Below are 18,191 nucleotides of genomic sequence, written 5' to 3'. Positions count from 1 at the left end.
AACAGAATTTAAAATATCTTCTTCTTTAACGATTTCTAAGCCTTCGAAATAAATCACTGCAACACTTTTATAGCAGTTGACAAAAAATCAATAGGTTATAATGAAAGTTATGGGGTAACTTCATGATGCACATCAAACCAAAAAAAGTCTTTAGAAAAGCAGCATGGTATGTGTTATTAAGGGGTAAAGCAGCACTTTTTTAGGGGTTGGTCTACAGGAGCCATTCTTGAGAGCAGTATGAGCACAGGGTCACCTCTGTCCTCTTACCCATGGCTGCTCACATGGGCAGCATAAGACTGGTGGCTAACAGATGATAGACGGCTTTGGTGATAGCTGCTCTCATAGCGAGTCTCAAGGTTCCGTTGCTGTAGCTGCTGCTGCTCCTTTCGTACTTCTAAGGATCCTGACATCCTGAACGTGCTATGATTGTCCCTCGGACCCCTTTCTCTCTCTCTGTTTGCAGCCTCAATTACAAATCCCATTGAATATTCATTCAAATGTACAAAAATAAAACATATATGACTCCAACTTAGATACATTCCATGAATCTAAGTTTAAGTATTAAGATGTCTTCAATTAAAAAAAAAAAAACTGTGTAGATCAACATAAGGGTCAATGACACGACATGCATATTTTTGTGTTCAGGGGCATTATCTACTATAAAAAATAACATAATACATTTATCACGTCACTTTATTTTATAAAACCTATTTAGTTTGAGCGCTTTTTGTAGTATTTTTAATAATAGTAAAAAAATTTAGTAGTTGTTGGAATGTTAGGATAATTCAAACAAACTTTTTTCAACAATTTAAATGTTCTCAATCTCAAATATTAAGAAGTATAGACCGTAAACATGATATCACGTCAGCCAGTGAACCCCAGGTGGTCTTTATGGCTGAATGAAGGTTGGAGATTTCTCTCAAATACTCAAAATATAGCCACTTCAATATAATAGGTAGGCTGGTACACTTTCTGTGTCAGGTGGTACAACCAATTTAAAACTAGAAAAAAATGCTATTTTATCAAAAACATTTTATTTGCATTTAAAGGGATACTTATGAATTTGATATCACAAGCAAAATCTTACACCAGCATCCAAGTAGAAGTCTGTTAAATGTAAATTCATTGCAAAGGTCAGGTGGTGCAACTGCTATAAATGCCCCTAATAAAAACAAATAAGCTAAATATTTTAACAAGCTAATAATTTGTCTCAAATGTTAGTTTTATAGTAAAGTTGTTACGTGATTATAATTTTGAATGGCACTATCAAATAAACAAACAATCATCATGGCACAGGGAGCGCATTATCCACTTATCTGGGAAACACACTATGATTGGTTGAACCACCTCCCTTCTTTTTTTCTTTTTTTTTTGAATGGAGATATCAAAAATATTATGAAAATAAAATCATTAAGATGTACTGAAATGTTGTTTAATAAACAAAAGTTTTTAAAGACATTGTTCCTGACTCAAAAATATGCATTTCATCATTTTTATTTTACGTTTTTTTTTTTATAAATACGTTTTTAGGAGCTAGATTTGTCATTAACCCATAACTATTCATATTCATATGACTATATGTCTTTGTTTACTTTTCCAAAATAGTTAACAAACAAATAACAAACAAATTAAGTACACAATAGTTCAACAAATATAATAAAAATTAATAAAATTATAATAATATCATAACATCAATTCATAAGACAGTTGAAAGACGTCATTTAAAGTTTTGTTAAATAACTTTTGTTGTAATGGCAAGCCACAACATGTAACTTATTAAAGGTATCACATAATTGTAAATTGAAAAAACTGGGCCAAGGCTGGCTTCTATAGTAAATGCACTGACACTTACCAAAAGTCAGAGTTTGCAGGGAAAGTTGAAAGACGGGCAAAATCCCAAAAATTGAGAAGCGAGTGAGAAACCAGGCACAGCAGACAGGACAGGACCCCACTGAACAAAAATAATGCTGCCACTCGGCAGATTGCAGCGCACAGCCACGGCCTTGTATGGCCACTGGGTCTGTTAAATATAGACACTGAGCTAGGGGCAGACAGACACTTTCAACCTGTGAACCCGCGAAATTCAACATATAAATTAATTTAAACAAACAAACAAACAACAAATACCAGCATGTCAACATGTTTAATGCTAATTATAATATCTGTTACCGTTTAAATTGGGCACTGTACTAATGACTCTAATAATAGAGCAATATCTTATTAAAATATATAGAGCAATTGTATTTTAAAGGTAAAAATTGAGATACTGAACAGGCATGTTGAATGCATTTGAAAGAGTCGAATATTGTGAAATGTATGAATCGTGTAAAAACACTGTAAAGTTTGATATTAAACTTTGTATCATTATCCTTCGTGTAATCTCATCATTTATTATAGTGTATGACACACAAGGACATACCTTAAGTTAAATTATAACTGTTACTTTACTGTTCAATTTAGCAATTACTTTGGCATTCTACCCCCTGGAACATTTGCACCCACCCGGCAGCATAACTCATGGACTATTCCGGTGTGTGATGTAATAGTTTGTGGATTGGACTCTCCTATTGTACTGAGTTCCAGAGGGGTGCTGTGGGTCAGTGGCTGGCTAGCGTGGCAGTCGTTGTTTGAGGTGTCCTAGCTTGTTTGTTACCGATTAAGGTATGTATAATTTTACTTAATCGTGACGCCATTATTTCCCTCTTTATTTTTAAGTGACGTTTCGGACGTTATAGTTTTAAATTAGTTTAGAAACGACCGATTACGCATGACAAAGAAGCCAGGTCCCTTGCTAACGTTAGCTAACGTTAGTAGTTCTGCTACTTCCTGTAAACAATTCAAGTTTTCTTGTTGACTGTAAGCGACATTATATCTGAATTTGATCGGGCACAAATAATATATTTAACTAATGATAACACTTTGAACAGTACAATAAGCTAACTAGCAAGTTTACTGTTCGGCGTATCAGTTATCAAAAACAAAATCATCTTTATCATTGCCATAAAAACGTTATTTATGTTTTAAATAATGTCGTTTGCTGAATAAACATATGATAAAGAAATCAACTTATTTATTCTGGTCAGCATGTTTTTTTATTGTGTGTTTTGTTTAAGCTCGTGTCCTTATGTAAATCTTCACAGAATATGCTTGCGCTCGTGCTATGTTTAACCCATAAATGTCACTTGTATTTGTTGTAACTTCGCAGAAGTGTCAAAATGTCAAGCAAAAAGGCTAAGGGGAAGACCACCAAAAAGCGCCCCCAGCGGGCCACCTCAAATGTGTTTGCCATGTTTGACCAGTCACAGATCCAGGAATTCAAGGAAGCTTTCAACATGATCGATCAGAATCGCGATGGCTTCATAGATAAAGAGGATCTGCATGATATGTTGGCCTCGTTAGGTAAAGAAACAAGTAGAGTTAGTAAAAATGCTTTCCCATGATGATCATCCACTGACAGGCTGGTATTTTGTTGCCAGGCAAGAACCCTACAGATGAATACCTCGAAGCAATGATGAATGAAGCACCCGGTCCCATAAATTTCACAATGTTCCTCACAATGTTTGGTGAGAAACTTAATGGAACAGATCCTGAAGATGTTATCAAAAATGCCTTCGCTTGTTTTGATGAAGAAGGCACAGGTAAGCATTACCAAATGTGAAATATCAAATTACTAAAATAAAATGGCAAACACTGGTTGACTCTTGTCATCAAAATTGTTGTGTTATGTATTTAATCTAACTTTTATGTATACTGTTGGTGACCCATTTGTTAAATATTTGGATGTAGGTTTCATTCAGGAGGACTACCTTAGAGAGCTTTTAACCACAATGGGAGACAGGTTCACAGATGAAGAAGTAGATGAGCTGTTCAGAGAGGCCCCTATTGACAAGAAAGGAAACTTCAACTATGTGGAGTTCACACGCATCCTGAAACACGGCGCTAAAGACAAAGATGACTAGGGCAGGGCACTACTGAAACTAATGAAAACTACACTGTAATACATACTTTGTTTTTATCCTTTTTCCACCTTTATGGGCTAGTGCAAGGCAATACATAAATCAGCAGGGCAAGCTCATTTGATTTTACTTATGGACTTCTCTTACACAGTCTGATTAGACTTGTACATAATTACAGTACACACCAAGATTGGTAATCTGTGATAATTCTTAAATTGAATGAATGCTGTTGTGTTATTTAAACGTTGATGAATAAATTCTGGATCTATGACTTAAATGCGTGGGGTTTTAGATGGATTTAAATTTTGTTATTAATAAACAATTAGAATTTAGCTATGTTAGCTGAATGTGATCAAAGTCAAGATAGTGGGTCTTTACCCCCTGCACATTATATTAGATTCATAAGGAATATTTGGTTTGTCAAAGAGGTCAATTTATAAGACTTTTTTTTAAGATGTCGAAAAAATCGTTGGTGTCCACAGAGTACATATGTGAAGTTTTAGCTCAAAGATCATTTAGTATAAGCATGTTTAAATTGCCACTTTGTAGGTGTGAGCAAAAATCTGCTTTTTGGGTGTGTCCTTTTAAATGCAAATGAGCTGATATCTACACTAAATGGTTGGTATTATCCCCTTCTGACATCACAAGGGGAGCCAAATTCCACTTACCTATTTTTTTACAGGCTTGCAGAGAATGTTTTACCAAATCTAAGTTACTGGTTTGATCTTTTTCATGTTTTCTAGGTTTATAGAAGCACCATGGACCCAAATTATAGCACTTAAACATGGAAAAAGTCAAATTTTCATATGTCCCCTTATAGTAACTTCATAATATGTGGATAAGGCAAACTTCAAACATTGTTTATTAATTTCGGGTGACCAGCACTGGTTTGAGATTTCTAAAAATGGTTAATAACAAGGATTATTAAACTACAGTCTTTGTCCAAAAATAGAATAATCTTCCTTTAATGATCTACACCCAAAACTTGTATTTAACAATGATGAAGTGCAAAAACTTAAAGCCAAATAAATGCTAACACCTAAAACATAAATTAGATCATTTATTATTATACATCCTGTATACATAATATCCTGTTGTATCCTAAATAAGGACATTTTACAGCACCATTATTCTTTTCCAATTGAAAAACGTATTATAGATCAAACATAAGAAAAACTTAATTTACATCCCAAAGTTGTATGAGGGAGATGGTTCAGCCAGACAAGATGGTAAAAACAGTAGATCGATTTAGTAAGCTAGCACATCTATAAGCATCTAAATTTGGAAAAAAAACATTAAACTTTTTTGTTTTAAAATTGCCCTGTTTTTCCTCGTATAACAGGTATGTGTGTGTATAGGTGTATCTTCAGTGCCAGCGTCCAAGCTCTGGGTGAGTTTTCTCTCCAGTTGCTCATAGAGCAGCTCCAGTAACCGCTGATGTCAGTCTTAATTCATGTTCACTCTGCTAAGGCAAAATTTTTTGTCTGAATCTTGGCCAAGTGATCTGATATTCCAGCTTCGATTTTATCACACTGCGCTAAGAAACCCTGTGGAAATAAAGAAAACAAAGACTTAAATTGATCATAAAAATCCCTTTTAATTTCTACATAAAAGTTGGAAAAGTATTAAGTTTTCTACCTGAATCATTTTCACAAGTCCTTTCTTCTTAATTCTGCAATCGCTAAAGCCTTCAGGTAAGCTCTGTAAATAATATTGAATTTCATTATTTCCATTAAAAAGTAAATAAATAAAACTCCTAAATAAATAAATGAAACTACAATTAACTTTTTAATGCATACTTTGCAATACATAAAAATAAACAAGTCCGTGCTTAGAACTAGAAAACAAAAACGCACAAATTACCAATGTATCTAATTCTTCTAGGATCTTCATCAACTGCTCAGAGGCAATTTTTACCCTGTGGTCCAGTTTATTAAGAGCCTCGGCTTGCAACTCCTTTGCAAGAAAACCCTAAAATAGAAAAAAGGCATAATGTCTAAGTCTAACCCCATGCAAAAAGCACTGTGTTTAAGGATTAAAAGTAAAAACATGTCAAACTTACATTCTTAAGTCCAGTCAGTTCTCCATCCACTTTCTCAAGCTTTTTAGCTGTTTGTTCCACTGACTTTTCAATGTCTTTGAGCTTTTTGAGCTCTGCTTCCTCTTCAGGGCTGTTCTATAAAAATTGAATCAACTTGTACGTTTATTTGGATTCAGAGATAATACGGTATTTAATAATCAATGAACAACACATAGATCATGTACAACACACATCTTACCCTCTTTCCGATCATCATAAGTTTACAACCCTGCTTTATTCCAAAGCTGGACAGAGATTCCTCCATCTCCTTTAGTGATTTTCCTTCATTCAGAAAAGTCATGAAACAAGTAAAAAAAAAAACAGTTACACTTCCATCTATTTAGTAAAAACAGCCTCTAGTTTAAAGCAGAACACATTACCTTTGAAAATAATTTTTTGGGATGGTGTTGGTACTCCTGTGGCTTCTGTCAGCGCCTCACTTAAATCCTTTAATAATGGCTCGTGTCCATCTCGTGCAGGTAAAGCGATGCTGTGTTTGGTCGTGCCTGAGAGAAACCAATAATTAATTTAAAAAATACAGATGACCATTACTGAAACTTTTGGCCAGCCAATACAGAGAGCAACTGGGATTGCAACCTTTATTTACATCTTAGCTAACTTTAATAAGACGATGCATAAACCTACTGGTACAATTCAACATCGCCGTTTAAGGTTGATGTTCAGCTAGCATCATTTTTAATGTACCCTTTCGTATAAGGCTAGTCTCAAAAAACAGTCACGTTTACTACCGAAAATCTTTGTTGTGAATAGAAAAAGTGGTCGGTTATTTTACCATAAGCAACTGTCACTGTCAAGGTGTTTTCAGACATATCGGATCACAGTTAGCTAGCGCTTCACAACTTCATCCGTGTGTACATGTGCAACAGGAAGTGACGCCTTTGTGCGCGTCACGCCTTTCTCGTCGCTTTGTTTATCGCATCCCACGTTTCTACGTCTTTAAAATGTAAAAAGAAAAAAAAAAGTATACCATTTTTAAATCAACAAGCCAGAGTTATTTGTTTGATTGAATATTTCTCATTGTACTATTGTTGACTGCAAATAAAAAAAAAAAAAGAAAAAAAAAATTCTTAAAGTCTTACAACAAATTAAGTAAAAAAAAACACAAATCAAAACACCCACGTTTATTTTGTATGCTTTGAATTTATCTTTATCTGAGCCATAGCATCCCACAAAAAAAACAACATTATTTTATTTCAGTTTTTTCCAGTACCATTTATTGAATCTCTTTAAAGTCTGTTAGTGATGCAATTTACATTATTATTTGACACATTTCAAATGTTTACATTTCATATAACAGGTTTTTAAGTTATTATTAAAATATTTAAGCAAAAACATACCAAGGCCATGTTAAAGTTTTGCTAAAATGTACACTTGCCCCATTTAGACTGGATTTACAGTTCAAAAATATTTACCAGTTGATCTATTTGCTGTTTAAATGGGTGACAGGCACATGTAAAATCAATATTAAAATAATCAGACACATCTGGATTAATCAGTTTGTCCAATGATGGCAGACAGGAAACAAGGAGCTGGCTGAAGTTCAGGAAGTAGTACAGCTGGGCATAAAGCCTATTAGCTTAGTGTGAGTGCCAACTGGGTTGATCCAGATTTCACTTCAGCCTATCAAACCAGGTTTTTACATTTCTGACTTATTGTTTTCTGCTGCCAATCCCATTAATGTCACTTATTGTTATAAAGTCGGTATAATCTGAAGACAGCAGCTGCATGCCATATCGAACGAAGTGAGAAAACAATGACTAACAAAACTAACAGAAAGAGTTATTTACAATGTCACGTGTTAGACTGGCCAGTAAATTCAACAAAACACCTTCAGTATACTAGCAAAGACAGTTTTTTAGGGAAAAACTTTCTCCATCACTTGTAAACGAAACACTGATCACAGAACAGGTTCTTGTGTTTATCCTTCTTTATGTTGCAGGGATCTGTGGTAGGCCAAACTCATCAACCAGAACTCCATCCTATTTCAAACAAATAAGCAAAGAAAATAAGAATTAATAAATAAATGCACAATTTAAACAAAATTCAGTACGTGTTCTTATAACTTATCATTGTTAAGTTTCACAAATGCAATCTGTACCTTATTAGTTTTAGTGTCACTTGGCACTCCTTCAGGAATGGAGGGTGCTGATGAGGCCTCATCCAGATAAGAGCTGTCATCATCCAGCAACAGCTCATCCCCAAGAGCATCTAATTCTAAAATGGAAAAAAAGTGAGGACCTCATTCCTACACACACACACACACACACACACACACACACACACACAATTACCTGCTTCAAGTTCATCCTCATCAATCTCTGGTGTGCCATAGCTGCGACTCATAGCTTCCTGTACCTCATTGGCCTCTTCCATCATGTCCTCCAGTTGATCCTGTAGATCCTATGAGTCACAAACATTTATAATGAGAAGTTTTTTTAGTAACAGAACATTATTACAGTACAAAAATGACCAGCATTAAAATCATCCTTTACACACTTCAATCTGATCCATCTTCACTTGTTTATATGCTTTCTTCATTTCCTTTGCTCCAATTTTCATTGCTTCAACCTATACAATTCAAATAAACAGGTAGATAATAAATAATAATGAAAAGCTGAATCTGTGGTGTTAGAAATGAGATGGACTTTGGCACAGTAATAATGATGCAAGTCTTACTGTTGTTTTTGTATCCCTTAAAGACTGTATTGTGTAGTTGGCTTGTTCCATATTAAATGACTGCTGGGCAAGCTGATCTCTTTGGCCCTCATACCTACATAATGTAGTAAAAAAGAAATATAATTAAACATTATTGTAAAAAATTATATAGTATCATTTATTAATGTGTAATAAATGGGATATGTGTATATTAGAGAGGCTAAAACTCACAATCTCTTTTGTTTCAGTACTCTCATCGCCTTCTGTTTCACTGTATTCTGTAAAGAGATTGCATCTCGCGCTTACACTATTGTTTATGATAATATGTAGTTATATAGGGTGACAGTTTGCATTATTTTGCAATGTTTGGATGATATCATCTCATGTCTCTGATGCTCACTTTTGCAGGTCCATCCCTCATCTTTTTCATCTGGTCCTTATACTTCATTAGCTCCGCGTCGATTCGTGCTATTTTCTTATCGACTGACTCGATCCTCGTGTCCACCTATATAACGGGTTCATCATACAGCATCGTCATTTACCGTACATGCATGTCATCAAGCTGAAGCGATATTTATAAAGTACTTACATTGCCTATGCAGTCTGACAGGTTAGGAGGAGGCGTCTGCTTGCTACGACCAAAAATCCGATTCATTTTTAACGGGAATTATATTTTTTTGTGTGTGATTTGTAAAGATATTTAAATAGACTATCACAACGGGCTGGTTCCGGTTAGTCAAAAACATAATAAAAGTCACTATTGAAAATCTCTCTTGCTTTTTATATCCAATAAATTCACGCTGATCGTAACTTAGTCATATTAATTCTCTACATTTCAGTACTATTTATTAATTTAATTATTTATTTATTTTCCTAATAAAGGATTAAATTTTCATTAAGATGAGTCATCAAGATAAATATTTATCAATGTGATATATTCTTACCATTATAAAATGACAAATTAATTTGTGTAAGCATTTCTAAAATGTTGTACAGTAGTTTGCTTGTTTATATTGTCATATTATATCGTTATAATTAAATATCACAATATATGTTCATTAAAATAAATTATAAATACATACAAGTATTTTACACTAACTGTTTAAAAGTTTAGAAACACTGACTTATACTTTATTTATATTTTTCCACATTTTAGAATAAAAGTAAAATAGTAGAATAATTGCACAAAACTGTGCAATAAAGGAATTACAATGTGACTTAAAGAATATAAAAAAACACAAAAATTATGTTTTGTTTTATGGTTTATGATTTAGGATAGCCAAATGATCAAGCAGCTTCTTGAGGACACATGAGATGTTTTTTAAACAATATTGAAGAGTTTACATCTACTAGGAAATCTTATTGGATTTCTTCATTATTTGGTCATTATTCATTACGAGAAATTTTATTAAAATGAAATTAATATTTCAAAACAATTATATTTTTTTTGCAAAATTCATTTTAAACATATAAACATCTTTAAATTAAAATATTTTTGAAATGATAATGAGAAACATTTCTGTCAAATGTTTTAAAACTTTAAACAGGGTATTCGTATAACATATAAAATGTTGCATTCATTCATTCATTCATCCACTCATTCTTTTATTCATCCAGTTATTCATTCATTCATCTTTTAAGATAAACCAGCATGGGAACCTGGGTAAACATTTATATTTTCATGTTATTTGTTAATAACATGTTAATTACAAATCAAATTTAATTCCAGACATGAAAGAATTTCATGTAAATTGTAATGAAGAGAGTGTAGTAAACACACAAAACTGTTGTCATGACACAACCAATGCACCTCACAGGAAATGAATTGTATAGGAGTGTGCAAAAATGCACATTTCTCTTATAAAGCCAATTGACATATGATTCACAAATACACAGAGTAGCCTTGAAGCACTATGTTTATCCATGAAAGTCTACCATGGCAACACCAACATCATCAGACCTACCATAAACTACTGTAGATATAGTGATGAGAGAGATGTCTCTGAAAAGTGTTAATGTACAATAGCCAAGCTTCTCTAGTGGGATATCTCATTCAATGTTTAAAAGAAGATAATAATTAACAGTACAATATTCAGTTGATTACTTATATTAATTGTGTACCATTTATCAGAATTCTGCAGTTTATAGATTCGGAAGGACGTTTTTAAAAAGGAAAATCAGCGTTCATTGATTTCAAAATCAATTCGTACTGCTATCCTCTTTTTGTGCTTTCTTTGTCCATGTTCTCATTACACATCATGACACACATCAAAAGTGAGGAAAAATAATGTCTTGTCGTTTGAATTTAGCAATAAGATGTGCAATGAGTTGTCATGACGATACTGCCTTTGTTACATGGACAGGCTTTGTTGTCTGATTTTTGTCACATTCAATCGTGCTTGATATTTGTCCCATTTAATTAGTGCCATATCCTTAAACAAAACATCAGCACTCACCAGTCTTCTTTTATTAATTGACAATATCATTTTTAAATACAAGTAATCTTATACAAGCAAGCTCATTTCAATCGATTACAAAAAGTGCACATATTAAATCACAAGCTGGGCGCCAAACTTATTTTCCAGATCTTTTGTTAAATTATAGTACAAGCACAACAATGAAAGTATCAGAAGCCTTTGTCTTTCTGCATTTAATGTCCTGGATAAAGCATTATAGATAAACAAATATGTGGCATGTAAGCAATAATGTCATTCATATTAATTAACAATGAAAACCAAAGGCACAAAGGTCATTACATTTTTCACAAATTTGCAATTAATTGCTAATACTGCTATGACAAAAGAGTACTGGTGATGTCATAATCTATATCTTTATATAAGTGAATAATTACAGATCTCATCCAGTCTTAACACAGTCTTCCACACTTAACACAGTTAACCTAAAAGAAATATGTTGTCGGGAGTTGTTTTTTTTTTTTTGCTTTGTGAATACACATCACCAAAAGGCAACATTAGAAATGCTTCAACTTTATCAACCTAAACTTTCAACAAAAAATCAACTTTCACATTAAAAGTATTATTACAAGAGGTATGCATACCACACCTGCCACGTATATTTTGTGTAAAGTGTTTTGCTTTTTACATTATGATAAATAATTTCGTTTTATCACAACAATTACTTCTAACCGTATCATATTGTGTAATATACATAAACATTATTCTACTCAAAGATTAAACATGCATTAAAAATGTACATCTTTTTTTTAGATTCAAAGAAATGATGTAGTATTTTGAAAAACCTGACTACTGTAAGTAACTTCAGTCCTTCAGTCAGTTGTTTTAAAGCCCTATGCCCAAAAGCACAAAAATGTCATTTGCTGTTTTTTCACAGACACTAATATTTACATGTTATGAAATATGATTATACTTACCGTACACTCTAAAAAATGTTGAACCGTTGGGTTATAAATAAACATTTTGAGAGTGCATGTTAATATAAACATTTATGACTCCATAATGCTACTAGTTCACACTGGCAAACAATACCAACATTTTAAAACACACCTGGTGAATAAATAGGGTATTGATAGGTCTAAACCCAACCAAAACCTAAAGGGTGTGTCCCTGTTGATGTTTCTCAGGACAGTATGAACTAGACTTAAGCTTGACTTAAGGCAACTCATACAGTTTACATGATTTTTTAACATAAATCAAATATAAAGAATATATGTGTAGGTTTAAATCAACTATATGTGACGTAATTCATATTTACTTTATGCCATTTTCTTTTGGAGCAGGCTTGTTTATCTTTATCCCTCTCAAAAACACATTTGCCCATTAAAGATATGTAGTTTCCTGAGTGATAACACTTCATTTATTTAAAATAGGACCGTTGCACAATCCAAAATAAAAGCTTTTGTGACCATTTACAATGCATACAAACATTGTTTTGTCTGTTGCTCATTGACAAAATATTAAATGCTCTCTCATTTGTAAGTCACTTTGGATAAAAACATCTAGATGTAAATGTCCACTTTCTGTTTTTAGGCTACAGTGTCAACTTACATAAAACATATTTTAGACTAATGAGTTACTCATATTTAGGCCCAGAGCAGATACCATCATGCACTGAGATGATAGAGGTTTTAATGTAAGGGGACTTTTATTATTCACCATCTTTGGTCCATTACTCCTCCTGGTCATTAAGTATGACATAACTCAAGAAAACAATAACAAATGCTTGTATAAGTTGATAAGAACCTAAAACTCCAGCCATACAAGAAAAGCCTTCATTTTGCTTTAATTATATTGGGCTCTTAATCTACTCTGAGACCCTCCTCAGATGGCAGTGGTTATCTGTGTCAGTCCCAGGTCATTTGAGTCTTCCCGACCATGAAAGGAAGACATCTCCACGGCTAGTCATACAGGTCTTCCGTGGCCTCCTTCGCCTTTGCCCTCGGCGGGGCACGTGTGCTCACGGAGAGTGCTCCTCACCCGGCTGACCCCGTGCCCGTCCCCTGCAGTCCGGCCCGGGCAGCAGAAGTCCCGGAAGCAGCGCTTGAAGTTCTCATCCAGAAACGCATACAGGATGGGGTTAAGGCTGCTGTTGGTGTAGCCCAACGCCACACAGAAGAAGTAGGCAGCCATGACGGCGGTGGTCTCGGGCACTCCGGTCGCCAGAGCTTTGACCAGGATGAAGATGTGTATGGGTGTCCAGCAGACCACAAACACGGCGACCACAACCAGCACCAGCCGGGTGATGCGCCTCAGGTTGCGGTCTTTCTCGCGCGAGCCCGAGAGCAGACGTACGCTCTTCAGACGCAGGACCATGAGAGTGTAGCATACAGTGATGATGAGGAGAGGGGCCACGAAGGCAAAGATAAAGACGCAGATTTTCATCAGTGTATCCCAGTAGATATATGGGTCTGGAAACTGCAAAGCACACTCTGTAGTGCCTGTAGAGGAGATGTATAAACAACAGTTAATTATTAATCAGAATTGACTGCCGGTTAAACACGCGCAGTCACTCTGGACAGGAAAAACAAATACATTAGGGTGTAGTTGGGAACTCGCCGTCCCATGATTTAATTAGAATTTCAATTATGTCAGATGCTGTGTCTACAATACTGTGCAAAAGTCTTCGGCCACCGGGCACATGCATTAAATTGGTTGTTTTTGCAATAGCAGTGACCACCATATGGTATAGTGGTCGTATGTTGCAGAAGAAGCCACTTTGGTGGCGATCCAATACTATATTTTGTTCCACATCACCTAATATTATAGTGTTGACCCTATACGAGTCTTGGGAAACATGTACCATTGTTTGTCTGAGTGCTCCCAAGAACCATTGCCGGGATCCCAGCAGCGGAGGACAGGACCCAGATGAGGACGTTGATGAGCTTGGCTTTCACCGGAGTGCGGAAGTCCAAAGCCTTCACAGGGTGACAGACCGCCACATAGCGGTCAACACTCATCATGGTCAAGGTGAAGATGCTAGTGAACATGTTATAATAATCGATGGAGATGAAAACCTTGCACACAACCTCTCCAAATGGCCATGAGTTGAGCAGGTAATCTGTGCTCTGAAAGGGCATGGTGGTGGTTACCAGAGCGTCAGCCACTGCCAGGTTGAAGATGTAAATGTTGGTGGCGGTTTTCATTTTAGTGTACCTGCCGAAAACCAGAGCCAGTGTCAAAGGAATGATACACATTAATGTGATAAATTCATGCAAATGGGGTCTCTAGAAGTGATCTTAAAACTGAGGGTGAATTCTCAAATGCCATTAAACCTACGCACTTTAATGGTGAAACAATCTACAAGGATTAAATCCATTGTTTTTTGATCTCACATTTTGAAGTGTAGGCCCTTAAGCTATGTAAGTGTTATAAGAAATGTTATTTATAAAAATCTAACACTGAATTGTACATTATTCAACAAGAATAAACTGTTTTGCATATTTAACCCTTGCATCAATTAAAAAAAAATCACACTTTTTTTAGCGATCATTACTGCAAAACATTCATTAAGTTTCAGAATTTTAACCCTTTGAATTCCACTTTGTTGTTTTTTATGAAAAGAAAAATCTAATTATTTTCCATATGCTAAATGTGGAGCTTATTTTTATTATTATTACAGTCTTGTATATGTTAATAATTTACAACAACATAAATGTTTTTTAACTGTTTCAAATTTTGTTAAAGAAACTGACAAAAAATATTATATATTAATATTTTTCACACTTTTAATGACTTCAGATTTTAAGCCAGAATTAGACCTGATCATAATAATGACATGTATTATTTTCAATCAATTTAACCCTTAATCCTAGTTTGTTTACATAACGCTAGAATATGCAATAAAAACAAAGTACTACTAAGGGGGCTTTTAAACTTCTATATCAACTATCAATCTATATGAAAAAACATTTGAATAAAAAATATTATAAACAGAGTGGGATTTGTAATTAGCAGTACAGTATAATGTCTTTTCTTCAAACGATGCACACACTCACAAACATACATTTTTCAGTAAACACATGCAAACCACACGCTGACATACCAACACACACACACACATAATTTTAGCTGCATCTTTTATTCAGTTTGCCTGCAGGGTTCTACAATACCGCAGAAGACGAAATAAAGGAAAAACTGCATTTTCTCCATAGGCCAAACATGGAGAAATGACCCAATCAGAAGAAATATAGTAGACATTTCAACTCATATTTCATGATATATTGTATTTTTTGATATTTTGAATTCTTGCCAACAAATACATGATTTGTGTTTAAATAGTTGCATTTTAATGGGTTTCAATTGGAACATTCTGTCCTTCTGCACCCAAGTGTAACAACTTTTGCATAATTCGTTTAAATTAAAAACATTTATGAAAGCAAATTAGAGTAGGTCTTAATTATTAAAATAAAAATAAAAATCTTAAGGCTAATTTTATGGTGTTTGAATTAACACAGCCAAAAGACAAAGAAAAAAAAACGGAAAAATAGTCCATGCAAGTGCACAAAGGTTAAATCTCATTTGTTAAGGATTGACCGCATTATTATACGCAATCCACGGGGCGGCGCCAAAGCGCCAACTGCTGATTTACGCTTGAACTCTTGACCATCTATTCCTAAAAAATCACTCAAACAAATAAAACCATTCATTCAGAACCACAGTGTTCATAGCTTAGGGATATCAACACTTATTAAAATAAATAAATAAATAAATGGTGATAATGATAAGTACTAAAATACATCTCGAGTCAATGGCAGGTATCTTACCTGATGATGACATACATTACAAGGCAGTTTCCCACGAGTCCAACAACAAACACCACAGAGTAGACAGCAGCGATAATGGGAATGATGGGAGACATGGTTTCCTGTTCACTCGTCCAGGTTTCATTTACTGAATAGTTATACATGTCCGAGACGACAGACTGCCACGTGAAGTTGGGTAAACACTTTTCGGGGTGAGCAGAGGGACATTTGTCCTCTTTAAAGATTTGCACCACGTTGCTGTCCATCTCCTGTTTATCAGCACAATGAAAGCTTACAGTATGATTTACTGGAAAAGTTCAATTGGCATCATACAGAACAAAAATGTATCTTTTTAATAAAATAAATACACAAATAAACGACGCAATAAAAACACTATGAGGTTTTTATTGTCGAATTAGTATTTTTTTATCACATACGCTGATATAATTGATATACTTAAAGTTACACATACGATCTTTTTCTTTAAACGTAAAAAATACAAACGTCTTACCTTATTTCCAGCTGCAACCTGCCAGATTGATATGAAAATCCACAGGTTTTATCCCAACATCAAAAGCTGTGTGTGCGCAATGCGCTGATTTCTTTGGCCCGCTGCTGTTCAATTGATGAGTGCCAGCTTACCGGAGCCGCTGCCTGTGCGCGCGTCCCGTATGACATCAGACCTCATGTGACAGTTTAACACAAACCTCACTGACATCTTCTCAAAAATCCTCTCCAAACTCTTAAATGACTCACCGATGTAAATTATTCGTCTCAGTGGAACGGCATTTATGAGATGAAATACTTCGTGTCAAAGTTAATTTATCGTTTCACATTCATAACATGCATGCGCGCCCACCACACCGACGCGAACGAGCTCAACAGGCAACAGAGAGTTTCATCACGGATAAAGAAGAACATCACAGGCTGGGGAGAAGAAAGATTTATGAGTTTGAATGAATAAAGGAGGATTGTGGTCGTTTGAACGCTATAGGTGTGTATTTGTGCACCACACGTAGGCCTAGTAGAGAAATACACGGGGCAGGTTGTCACAATGAATGGATTTGGGGGCAGGTGCAGCTTTTATATAAATGACACTTTATATATAATGTTACCAATTTTGCAGTTCATTAAGTATGATTCATAATTATTTAACTGCTTCAAACTGAGCTATAAAGCAAATATTCTGTAAGTTATTTAATAGGGATGCCCTTTATGACAGCATGCTCCAATATAATCTACTGTTAAGTTAAATAAGCTCTTAAATAAGAGATGAGCAATTACTTAAATGTCCAATTAGGAAAGCATGACACCCAGAAACTGACTTTTTAAAATAAATCTGCCCCTAGAAATATTTTCTGGATCAAATAGTGGCAACCAAGCATAATGCCTTCTTATATAGGAAATTTTGGATAAAAAACACTTCATGCATGTTATTATGTTATTTCATGCAACAGATCCAGACCAGAGCTGCCGACTTCGGAGCGGTTCTGTTACGGATCCGCCCCAGAGCTTATTGCTATCAGGGGGTCTATGCTAATTAGCATATTTTTCCTAGCCCATAGGAACCCATAAAACTGTGAAAATATTACAAAGATAATAAGTTCTCCTTTCTAGATGATGAACAAATTAAATGGAATAAATAACAAGGGGCAAGATTTTAATGCTGTCTTTCTAGTGCGTAACGCTGCCTTTTTAGGGGGCTTGTAAACGGAACTAAATTGACTGAGGGTCAACATCAGCAAGGGATCTCATGTTGCCCTTTAAAGTTTAATGATTCATTATGTTTTCATAACAAAATAAGAGAGGAAAACTTTCAAATAATCTACCAAATTATCATGTAAATGTAACCAGCAGTCAGCCTATATAGAAACACAGTCGACTCACCCGTGTTCCTCCTCACTTTTTTCATTACTTCCTAACTAGAAATGCATGGGTAAAACTCTGGGTTTGGGCCAAAACCTGAGCTTGGAGCCCTCTCCTCGGATAGACTGCACGACAAATACACATACCAGCTGACTTATTTGTAAGTGTGAACTCTTGAAACACAGTTCTGTCACATTACTGGATACCGTAGGCCTCTACAGTATTCATAAGCATAGCATACTATAAACCCCCATTGTTCTTTCTTTCTTTCCTTCACATGTTGCTAAGAGACATAGGTAGGTGTTGTTTGTGTGATATGCTTTCCTCCCAAATGCTTGTGCTTCATAAACTCATGTAAGGGTTTATAAAGGAAGATCATTACAGTGATGGAAAT

General features: G+C 34.9%; 5 protein-coding genes across 7 annotated transcripts in view; 1 reads left to right on the top strand and 4 right to left on the bottom strand.

Moving 5' to 3' along the window:
- myom1a (myomesin 1a (skelemin)) overlaps window positions 1-2,003 on the bottom strand; it is a 29,248-nt gene extending 27,245 nt beyond the window's left edge. For 2 of the 3 annotated variants that reach the window (XM_065276473.1, XM_065276475.1), the window contains exons 1-2: window positions 1,853-2,003; window positions 268-464 (exon numbers count right to left, since the gene is read on the bottom strand). In XM_065276473.1, the coding sequence (XP_065132545.1) occupies window positions 268-410 (143 nt within the window). In that variant the 5' untranslated portion in view covers window positions 411-464; window positions 1,853-2,003. The remainder of the gene's footprint in view (window positions 1-267; window positions 465-1,852) is intronic. The other variant, XM_065276474.1, reaches the window with a different exon arrangement.
- A 522-nt stretch (window positions 2,004-2,525) lies between these two features.
- Window positions 2,526-4,233, top strand: myl12.2 (myosin, light chain 12, genome duplicate 2). Its single transcript, XM_065276472.1, has 4 exons — window positions 2,526-2,661; window positions 3,192-3,399; window positions 3,477-3,638; window positions 3,787-4,233. The coding sequence occupies exons 2-4, from the start codon at window positions 3,216-3,218 to the stop codon at window positions 3,957-3,959; spliced, it is 519 nt and encodes a 172-aa protein (XP_065132544.1). The 5' UTR covers window positions 2,526-2,661; window positions 3,192-3,215; the 3' UTR covers window positions 3,960-4,233.
- A 770-nt stretch (window positions 4,234-5,003) lies between these two features.
- Window positions 5,004-6,963, bottom strand: bag1 (BCL2 associated athanogene 1). Its single transcript, XM_065276471.1, has 7 exons — window positions 6,830-6,963; window positions 6,417-6,542; window positions 6,236-6,318; window positions 6,019-6,132; window positions 5,820-5,927; window positions 5,595-5,657; window positions 5,004-5,503 (listed from the first exon to the last, which is right to left on the bottom strand). The coding sequence occupies exons 1-7, from the start codon at window positions 6,864-6,866 to the stop codon at window positions 5,414-5,416; spliced, it is 621 nt and encodes a 206-aa protein (XP_065132543.1). The 5' UTR covers window positions 6,867-6,963; the 3' UTR covers window positions 5,004-5,413.
- Window positions 6,964-7,244: 281 nt separating this feature from the next.
- Window positions 7,245-9,450, bottom strand: chmp5a (charged multivesicular body protein 5a). The gene is made up of 8 exons (XM_065275407.1): window positions 9,302-9,450; window positions 9,113-9,217; window positions 8,944-8,990; window positions 8,734-8,827; window positions 8,554-8,625; window positions 8,349-8,457; window positions 8,156-8,271; window positions 7,245-8,036 (listed from the first exon to the last, which is right to left on the bottom strand). The coding sequence occupies exons 1-8, from the start codon at window positions 9,365-9,367 to the stop codon at window positions 7,986-7,988; spliced, it is 660 nt and encodes a 219-aa protein (XP_065131479.1). The 5' UTR covers window positions 9,368-9,450; the 3' UTR covers window positions 7,245-7,985.
- A 1,707-nt stretch (window positions 9,451-11,157) lies between these two features.
- Window positions 11,158-16,783, bottom strand: oprk1 (opioid receptor, kappa 1). Its single transcript, XM_065276470.2, has 4 exons — window positions 16,443-16,783; window positions 15,953-16,200; window positions 13,990-14,342; window positions 11,158-13,627 (listed from the first exon to the last, which is right to left on the bottom strand). Exons 2-4 carry the CDS (start codon window positions 16,195-16,197, stop codon window positions 13,092-13,094), a joined length of 1,134 nt encoding a protein of 377 aa, XP_065132542.1. The 5' UTR covers window positions 16,198-16,200; window positions 16,443-16,783; the 3' UTR covers window positions 11,158-13,091.
- Between the last annotated feature and the right edge of the window lie 1,408 nt (window positions 16,784-18,191).

The sequence above is a fragment of the Paramisgurnus dabryanus genome, chromosome 6 (genome assembly GCF_030506205.2).
Source record: "Paramisgurnus dabryanus chromosome 6, PD_genome_1.1, whole genome shotgun sequence".
Lineage (NCBI taxonomy): Eukaryota > Metazoa > Chordata > Actinopteri > Cypriniformes > Cobitidae > Paramisgurnus > Paramisgurnus dabryanus.
Note: the sequence above shows the minus strand (reverse complement) of the source record. Positions and strands in the feature narration are given on the sequence as shown.